The following is a 10,362-nucleotide window of genomic DNA, read 5'->3' on the forward strand; positions in this document are numbered from 1 at the left end:
CATGAAAAAGCTTGGACCTCTCTGTGGAAATTGAGAATCCCGTCGAAGGTGAGAATCTTCCTTTGGGGACTTGCTCACCATTCATTCCCCACGACGGATGTGTTGAAGAGAAGAAACATGTCAGTTCGAGATGTATGCCCGCTTTGTGGTTGTGAGGATTCATGGCGCCGTGCTTTGGTTGCATGCACGATGTCCTGTTGCGTCTGGGCGCTTTCAGATGAAACTCTGGTGACACTCATGTTGCTAGAAGAAAAGCTATCTATGAATCGATTTTTGAGAGCCCTCAACGCACAACATCTTTCATCAATAACTACATTGACGAGCTGGGCCAATTGAGAACCGGAGGAGTGCATGAAGATAATGCCAGTGTTGCAATACCACGACCGAAGTGGTGGCTTCCTCCACCGAGCGGCATTGCGAAGATTAACGTTGATGGGGCGGTGGTTAGATCACAGAGAGGTGGGACAGTTGCAGCTTTATGCCGCGACCAGGTCGGGCATTATTTGGGGTCAGTTTGCTTGTAACCTAGATATAGGTAGACATGTTTGGTTCGGCAACCCCCATGACCCAGACCTCGTTGTCGACGTGGAATCCTGAAATAAATCCACGAATAATGCGAGCACCAGGATTTGAACCCTGGTGGGTTGGGGATACCACTGTCCACCTAACCATCTCAACCACGGGTTGGTTCGCTATGACAATTGCTTTTGAATGAATAAAGCATGCGAGATTTCTAAAAAAAAAACTCCAGATGTTTGTACTGCCTAGCCTAACCTGCCTGCCCTCTCAACAGTACGAATCCCCAATCCTCCACCCAGACAGAGCAAGTCTAGGGTTTCTTCGCATAAGCAGAGCGGCGATGGCGGAGGCGGAGGCGGAAGTGGACTCCTACATTAATTATATGTTGATGGAGAGGAGGGAGGTGATGAGGGCTCAGGAGGAGGCGGAGAGGAGGATGAGAGGAGGCCCCGGCCGCAAAATGAAGAAACGGAAGACGGAGACGGGAAAGAGCTCAAAGAAGGCGGCGCCCGCGGTTCCGGTGGAGATGAGCGTCAGCGAGGTGGGGAGCAGCCCAGCGGAATCTGAAGATCTGGCGAGGACAAGGGAGATTGTGGAAGCAGCCATGGCCAAGATTCTGGCGCGGATGAAGGGGATCGTCATCAAGGAGCCGGCCAAGACGATGACAGAGGAGGACGTCGCGGCGGCGGCCGTGTACAGAGCCAAGGCGGAGGAGGCGCGCAGGAACGAGGACCGGCCGGAAGAGTCCAGCGCCCTCCGGAAGTGGATCGCCACGGGAGACCCCGAGGCCGTCAAGTGCCGCAAGGAGTGGATCGCGGAAGACATGGAGGCCCTGAGGCTCAAGGACATGGATCCCGACGAGGATACCTCCGACTGGCGTGCCTTCGAGGCCAAGGAGTTCCGCGAGTTCTGGGAATGCCTTTATCCCAAATCCTTTGGTAAATTCGAGGACAACAGTAAGCTGCCAAATCGACTCTTCCCCTCTCCATTGCTTATTATTACTGCTACCTGTGACTGTGAGCATCTTGATTGATTGATTGATTGATTGACTGGCAATTTGACATCGATAATATGCAGCGCGTATCCCATCCATGCTTTACACGGACAACAAGTCGTCAGGTGGCACAGCCCACCCCATAAGAACTCTGCAGGTCTTTTCAGTCAAAGTCGCGGGACTACAAGATGGAGTGCACTGGCCGCTGCAAGTGTTTGGCGTCGTTGCTGCACGAGATTGTTTGGATCATAATCGCAATGTTATCTTCCAGCGCCAAAGGGATAACTGCCAAATGATCCACAAGGAGGTTTGTATTCCTGGCCTGCCGCTGACAGTTAATAGTTTGGTGTCTATGTATGTACCTCCATCAAAACTATTTGGTCTGATCTTTTCAGCTGCGCTATACAGTGTGATGATATTAGTAAATATATGGTCAAATTACAGATTTAGAATATAAAGTGGAAGGGAAAATAATTTACTCTTTTTTGTAGACTTTGCAAAGATGAAACTGTCTGTGCCACATATATATATATATATATATATATATATATATATATATGTAGATTTAGAATATATGATCTTGGCATTGTCATTGGCACATATATATGAAGAATTTTGGGGTACTCCCCTGTGTAGTTACTCCCTAGGCATCCATCGTTATTTAACCTTCCTGTGCCACAAGCCTGATCGGGTTAATATGGATGCTTCAGAAGACATTTTGCTAATTAAGTAAGCAATCCAGCAAGTGATGTGTTGGTTCAAACACCTCTTTAATTATTGGCCACATGGAACAAAGTTCTTGATCGGATAAGGATATTAATACCACCATGTTTATTATTCCATAAGATGGAACAAAAATATCTGGTTGGGGCACACTGTTTTTTGAAGGAAAAATAGTATGGAGCATGTATTAAGAAGTGTATCACATTTTCAGGAGTATGCACTCTGTAATATGAATATGAACCTTTTTAAGAGTATGCACTATGCGGTATATTGTATTTAGAATATATAATATGGAGTATGTACACTTTGGAAAATGTATGGTTAGTGAGTAGTATATAGCTTTTTTAAGAGTATGGGAGTGTGGTAGAGTATGTGTTTATAGCTGCAGTATGGATTGTATTGTTTTCTTAGAGCGTCCAGTGTGTGTGTGTGTGCGATTTGGAAAACCTGTTCACTTGCCGGCATATAGCTGTTCTGCTAGTATGTATAGCTGCCAATAAAACCATGGCCATGGCAACTTTCGTTCAATCCAACCATGGATTGTGCACACACCCTGCTTCTCAAGTTCTCCACCTGCAATTAAATCGAACTTGGGGTATTCCCTTGTATCCGAGTTATTACACAGCTGGAGAAACAACTGGATTTTATTCTCTAGAGAAAAGTTGCTATGCGATTTAAACAAGAGATTAGACTACTCACATTAAGCACCATCAGACAGTGTCAACCAGTTGAGACTTCTTCCCTTAGTGGCTGTTTACCCATGTGGTCGATCTTTCCTCTCCTGAAGCTCTTCCTACCTCACCTCCTCCTCTGGCCTCACTCTCTCTCCCATCTCCGGTGGTTCCAACGGTGGAAAGAAGAGGGATGGAGGCCTGTATGCCCCTACTATGATATTAGGTGTTGTTATCTTTCTAATAAACCAGATATGCCAGTTAGTCTTCTCCTGCTCTTCCTTGCCCTATACCTGGTGGCTGGAGCTCTTGCAAGCAGTGGAGGATGGCTCCCTGGCGGATCTGCTCCTCTGCAGGGTTTGGCCCCTGGCTTCACCCTCCCATACACTTCCCAGCTGCCGCCTGTCCATGTTGATGGCAAGTTGTTTGGCTTGGTGGGTGTCATCGACGATGGAGCCTATGCAGGATACGCCTGTGTTTTGATTTTCGGTTTGAGCTTTTTTTAGCCCTTGGCCGAGATGGCCGAATTTCGGCCATTTTCAAAAATTTCGGCTGAAATTTGACCAAATTTTGACTGCAATTTGACTTAAATTTGACCAAAATTTGCCAAATATGAGCAATTTCGGCCTAAATATACTTTTCGCCCTAGGCCGAGATGGCCGAAATTCGGCTGAAATCCACTTTATTCGGCCGAATATCAAAACACAGGGATACGCGCCTTCTTTATCCATGGCGTCTTGCCGTCTGCTAGATCCTTGTTCAGCGACGTCCTCTTCCTTTGGCCTTTCCCTTTTGCCCAGGTATCAATGAATCTGTTTCATTCCCCAGTTATCCTCATTGAATTTGGTGCTCCATTTTTTTTCTCCGACGGCTTCCTTTCGAAGCCATTGATCTGTCCCCTTCCTGCTTTGGGAGGGTTGGTTCGTGGGAATGGCATTCCATTATTCCTTTTTCTTGGCGCCTCCCTTCTTTTTCTCTGGCGAATTGTTTCTTGCCTCTTATGCAATGGACAAAGGCCTTCCATTGCCTAGGTGTTTGATGGGACGGCGGCAGCGAGCGCCTGGGACAATTATAATCATAGCAAGCCGTGTGATCGCATCCCATTTGAGAGAGCGGGAGGGGAAGGGAGGGGGTGGGAGAATTCTATGGAAGAGCGCCTACAACATTTAGCCTACTCTTGGTTGTTCCCTTTGAGGATACATTGGACCTCTTTAGTTGTGCTCCCACAAGGCGTAGGTAGATTCTCGAATCCATAGCGTCCCCTGGTCTGTGAGACCATTCTTTTATTTTGTTTGTACCTGTTACTTTATCATGTTCTCTTGTAAATTTCTGCTTGAAAATGCTGAACACAGTTGTGATCTGTTGACAAATTAACCTTTGAGATACCTGTTTTTAGTAGTATATGAACACCCTAATAATATGCCCCCTTCTTTGTATGTTGTTTGCAGACTACACATGTTTTTGCAAGTTATGTTTTCATTGTGATGATGCTCAATGCCTTTGGGTTTAGTTTACATATGTTTGTTAACTTGCTTCAGCTTTGAAGACTTGAAATGCTCTCTTACCTATCTCGACTCAAATCTACTGGCTCTAAATTACATCTTAATTTTGCATGTCACGAGTTTACCTTTCTTCTGTGCTTGCTATCGACAGATATTTAATTTAAGCTATTATGCTTAGGTTTCATTTTATTTATGATTGTTTGTCGATGAATGCACCTTCTCTCTTATTTTCAACATATATTGGTCATATATGCTGCTGTCCTATTTGAGATAGACGATACATTACTTACTAAATAATGTCTGCATGCAGAATCCGTATCTGACACTGACAGGTCCTAGCCGTGCTATTGTGGTGGTGGATCCTGTGTGGTTTGAGGTTGCATTGAAAGTGAAGGGCTCTACTGAATCTGAGGATAAAGAGTTAAGCTATCACGTCGATCCTTATTATATTTCCGGCTCAATGAATTCCTATGTGTTCAATCGCGTCAGGACTAGCAGGCTCAGCACAATGGACTTGACATTGGGTGACATGGTTCACTCCGTGGAGGCCACCATCAGTGTGAAAATGGTTGGCGGGGAGTGGCCACAAGGTTTCCGAGGTGTATTTACCGCCACTACCGCCAGCATAGACGAGGAGAAAATCGTGTTGCTTGGTTTCGGAGACGACAAATTGCCTGTTGCAGCTGATGGCTCGATACAGCTCTCACGAAGTGTTGTGTCTGTCGAAGACGACGGGCAGCTGAGAGTCTCTGTCATGGCGCGTCACCTGGTGGATCGATCTGTCAGGCGGGCTTCTGGAGTACTCGCAGCTAAGACATCCTCCAGAAGCTATGCTAAACTTGAGGTTTTCTCTTGTAAGATGGAAGTCACTGTCGCCTGGTCTCTTCTCCCGTACTGGCCACATTACCGTGACATGCCGTGTCCTAGCATATGAATGTGGCTTTGGTTTGGCTCTAGGTGCCGGAAGTAGTTATTTATCTATGCATGTATTTATATGGTTGGTAGCATGTGTTATGCGGTGGTACTGTAGCTTAAGCTGGGTGGGTGGTAGTAGGCCATATATCCTTCTATTTGTCAGAATTACTATGTAATATGGACAGTTCAGATTCGATGGTTGTTCCAGTCTTTTATACAAGCCTGTATATGCTTGTATGATGAGTTACGGCCGTGCTGTTTCGGTCAGCTAGTCTTTCGGTTCAGTCCTTGCACCGGAAAAATAATTATATCGACATAAGTTTATGACCTAACAATTTTTTAGGAAAAGCCAACTGGCGATCGTCTTCTGGGGAGGGTGGCATTTTGAACGGTTTTGCCGTCGTTTTTAGTTGTCTTGGGGATGGCAGTTTCTTCGGAACAACATACATTTTCTAGGAGGGCGATATCTTTCAACCTTCATCCTAGAAAATGTCAAACTGCCAAAACCCCCCGGCTAACTAAAATTGCCAGTAAAATGTTCGCACATGCCGCCTCTCAGCGAACGGTCACTAAATAAGAGGGTCCATTTCTTGTCGATGTAATGCCTTTTGGCGCTTTATATTGGTTAACAAGCAGGAAAATATCCCTATAAACCTGGTGGTAGATGAACCCTATAAATATTGTTAGGTTTTTTAGCAATTCAGGAAAAAAACTGAAACTTTTTTCGAGCAAACTTGACTTATTGTGCCAATCATAAGAAAAATTGACAATAAAAGCTGCCGACAAAAAAATCTGAGCAGAAAAACAAATTGTCCTTGACAATATAGAGTGAATAGTACACCTAATATAGTGCCGATTTTGCCTTTGTCCTGGACCATACCACAAAAGCCATTTCGCCTCCAATTTTTTTTTACGAGTAGGACAATAAGTCAAGTTTGTTGCCAACAAATTTCATGTTATTTCGACCATTTTTCAAATTACTATTTGAAAAAACGGGTCGTATGCCCCCCCCCCCCCTGTTCCAAACGTGCCCCTCCTTAACAAGCATAGTTATGTAGTATATCGGTACAGAAGGAGTACAAGATGTCCGACAGAATATCAGTCGGAGGATCACCGTTGGTCACTCTGCGTGCTTGAAGGAATAGTCCTCAAAACGTTTGTGCAAGGGTACGTCGGGTTGCCCGCTGGCATGAGTAAAAGTTCATGAAATTTTCAATAATTCACGAATTTGATTTTTTTTGAAAATTTTAAAATGTTAATGTACTTGAAAAAATGTTTTTGAATTTCTAAAAACTTCATAAAGTTTACAAATGTTTTAAAATATCATGAAGTTGAACAAATCTTCATGAATTTTAAAATGGTTTTCGAATTTGATTTTTTTTTTGAGGATTTGGTTTTGGAATTTGATGAAAATAAAAAAAGAAGAAGAGAAAAAAGGAAAGAAGAAGAAGAAGCCAGCAGCGAAAACACAAGGAAAAATACCAGCGAGGAACCTCTATTTAGCGCGGGCACTATTTTTCGCTTTAAGTGGGCCCTAAGCATACGCATCGCTGCAGGTTTTTCAATATTGGGCCGGCCTGTGTCGCTTGGCTTTAAGAAAGGAAAGCACATGCAAAGTACGTTAGGCACGTATTACTTAAGGCAAAAACAGCTGCTTTTCCTGGTTTTCAATGTGGTTTTCATTTTATTTTGCTTGAGTTATTTTACTTCTCCGATTTTTTCATTCTTTTCTTTTCTTCCGGATTTTTTCCCGATATTGATGCTAGGAGAAGGCAAAGCACACATTTCTGCTCACACATATGTATGTGTCATCTTAGTTATAATACTATACATAACTGTTATGTGACATCTTAGTTACCCAACGTGTTATGCTGCCGAAATTTCTAACGGAAATTCCCATGACTTGTCTAAATTTTGGCCTTGTTTGCAAGGAAACAAAAGCTTTAGGGTGTTGAATGCAAAATCTTAGGCCCTTATTTGTGAGGAAACAAAATCTTTACGGTGTATAATGCATAGTAGAAAATAGGAGCACCTCAAACATAATAAAAATTACAACAGGATTCCCGAAAATTACAGCACGCATCAGGTACATGTACCCAAAAATCAGCATGTCGTCGGAGTTCAACCTAATTTGCGCAGCGGAGGTAGAAGTACCTGAAATGCTCAAAAAATAGAACAGATAAAACGTGGTTCAAAGTTTTAAATGGGGCAAAATTGATTAAAATTGCTTAATGAGGCAATCCCTGTAAAAATGACAAAAGATGGGACAAAAATAGATTCTTTTTTTTCATACGCCTCCCAGCTGGGAGCCAGGTTCCATTACGTCATCTTGGGCGAAGTTATTGTGTTTTTTTAAACGGAGGTAAAAGATTTGCCTCATCAATTAATTAAGAAGAAGAGAGTTGCCCACTTAATTAATGGAAAACCGGGTGAAAACCAATACAAACAAACCACATGCGGACTACTCCCAAAGTCTAAAACCCCATGATCGCACCGTCGACTCTACAGACATTTCCAACCGCGTGCGGGATGCGCGTGCAACTTAGAACTTGGGACGCCGGGCAACGGAGAGAGGGAGGATGGTGGAAAGATACTGACAATCCGATGTGGATGACATGTATGAAAAAAGACAGAGAGATGTTTTATGTCCGTGTCGAAAATGCAAAGAAAGAGTCAGGCTCGACCCCTTTAAGGGTGGTAAATTCAAAGATACTTTCTCTCTTCTCTTACATATAACTATCTTCATTTTGTCATTTTATTCTTTTACAATGACAATGCTATAACAAGGGAGGATGAAGACGATGGAGGGGCATGTAGAAATATGCTGCTTTGTCTTCTTGCAGTGAGACGGTGGCTAGCTAGGGAGACATGGGCGATTATCAAGGATAAAAGAAGCAGGATATAGAATCAATATTTGTCCTTGTATGATCACTTGTTGTCATGTTTGGAAAACGTTTTTGTATTAAATCAATTGTTTAAATAGTACACAAACATTCAACTAGTTTCCTCTATAATAAAATCAAGAGGTAATTACACCACTGGTGCTTGAACTTGTCATGAATGTGCACTTTAGTGCATGAACTTGAAAAATACATTGAACTGGTTCCATAACTTGGCATGGACGTGCAAATACGGTTCACATCTTATATGTATACGTCCACGGCCCTGACGAGGCACCCCAAGTGTCCTGATTTATGTGGAGAAACCCCTTGAATTGTTTTCTCCTTACATAAAGACCTCGGTGAGAAACAACAAAACTAAAATTACTAATTGGGTGAGGGATCGAACCTGTTACCTGTACCTCTCATGTGGGAGTGGCTAACCAGCAGACAAGATGAAATTTTTTGTCATATATATATTCACACGCTTTTTATACAGCAGGTTGAACAACATAAACAAATTAATTTATTCGATCAAAAATAGTGCCGGGTCAATTATTTGAACCTGCACCCTAATACTATATAGCAGCCACAAATACAACTACCAAGAACATGTAATTTTACAAAGGATAAATTTCTCTTTATATAACATAATGCGCTCGTGTGGGTAAAATGGACCATTTTCAACATTTCAGTTTTTTCCAGTTTTTGTAAAACTATGTAAATTTTATAATTGTGTGTTATAAATGATATATATATAATTAAATTAAAGTACATTAAAAATTTATATGATTTAATAAAATATCTCCACAAATAATTTTAAAATAAAAATATTAAATATTAAATGAAATTAATTTACAATTTTTAAAAGTGCTCACATTTTTAATGAAATATTAAAGTAATTTAAGAAAGTTTTGTATATTTAATAGATTCCCATATAATTCTAAACATTTCCATGTTATAAATAAAATATTTATGTAGTACATAAAAGTGTTCATACTTTAAGAAAAAAAAAGTGTTGTTTTAAAAAGTTTATATAATATATAAAAGTTTGTGTGTTTTAAAAAAAAGCAAACCTAGTGCGCCCTCAGATTGCAGATCCTCACATGAATAATATTTGAATAAAATAGACATTTTTATAATTCATAAATATTTAAATTGTATGTATATGTTTTAAAATGACATGTCAAATTTAAATTCTTTTTGAAATCATGTTTGTTATATAGTCATAAATATTAATTGTACTTTAGAAACATGAGACCTTTTTGGTAGAAATGGTATCCAAGGCTAATATATAACATTTTGTCGGATGTTTGGATCACAGACCCGACACTATTTTTGCTGGATTGTTAAATTCTTTTAATTTATGTTGTTTCGCCTAGTGTACATAATGGTCATGAATCCAGTTTTGACTATACAACTGTGCTGCGGTCGACTGGCTAGCCGCGAGCTAACAGTAGTTCACTGGTTCGATTCCCTACCAGTCTAGCTTTCAGTTTTATTTCAGCCGTTTATCTGTGAGGTCCTATTTCTAAGAAAATAGTTTTAAGGGGTCTTCCAAAAAATAGGTCGCACGCCCTGCCATTCAGTAGCTGACAGCAGGCCCCATGCCACGCCGGAATGCTTTGTCATTTTTCTTCACTTTCCCATTTTGCCCTCCTGCTCGCTCTCTCCCCGACCGCTCGCAGCTCTCACTCTCTCCCCGACCACTCGCTCTCTCTCCCCGATAGCTCTCGCTGTCTCCGACCCCGACCGCTCGCCCTCTCGTCGGCCAGTCGCTCGCCGGCCAGTTGCCACCCTCTCCCTCTCGTCGGTGTCTTCCTCACCGCAGTCTTGCACCTCACCACCCATAACCCTAGCAACCCGCCTTCCTCTCGTCGGTGAAAGGTGACATTTTTACCAGCTGGGGTGCTCGATTCGTGGCGGCGGTGCTCGATCCGTGGGCGGCGGTACTCGATCCGTGCTGGAGCCGCGGGAGGAGGAGGCCAAGGTGGAGATCGTGGTGCGGGAGGGGGAGCTCGGCGAGACGGCGGCTGGATCTGAAGCGCGGCTGCTCCACCTTCCTCAGGGTGGCGGGGATCTCCGGCTCATTGCAGAGGAGAAGGGCCCGACCGCTGGCGTCATCCGCCGCTTCCTCAGGGTTGGCGGCGGCGGGCTGC

At 42.8% G+C, this 10,362-nt stretch overlaps 1 protein-coding gene across 1 annotated transcript; it reads left to right on the top strand.

Moving 5' to 3' along the window:
• The first annotated feature begins 781 nt into the window (after window positions 1-781).
• LOC119318891 lies at window positions 782-5,591 on the top strand. The gene is made up of 3 exons (XM_037593455.1): window positions 782-1,475; window positions 1,597-1,820; window positions 4,720-5,591. The coding sequence occupies exons 1-3, from the start codon at window positions 860-862 to the stop codon at window positions 5,341-5,343; spliced, it is 1,464 nt and encodes a 487-aa protein (XP_037449352.1). The 5' UTR covers window positions 782-859; the 3' UTR covers window positions 5,344-5,591.
• Window positions 5,592-10,362: the final 4,771 nt, after the last annotated feature.

This window comes from Triticum dicoccoides, chromosome 1B, assembly GCF_002162155.2.
Source record: "Triticum dicoccoides isolate Atlit2015 ecotype Zavitan chromosome 1B, WEW_v2.0, whole genome shotgun sequence".
Lineage (NCBI taxonomy): Eukaryota > Viridiplantae > Streptophyta > Magnoliopsida > Poales > Poaceae > Triticum > Triticum dicoccoides.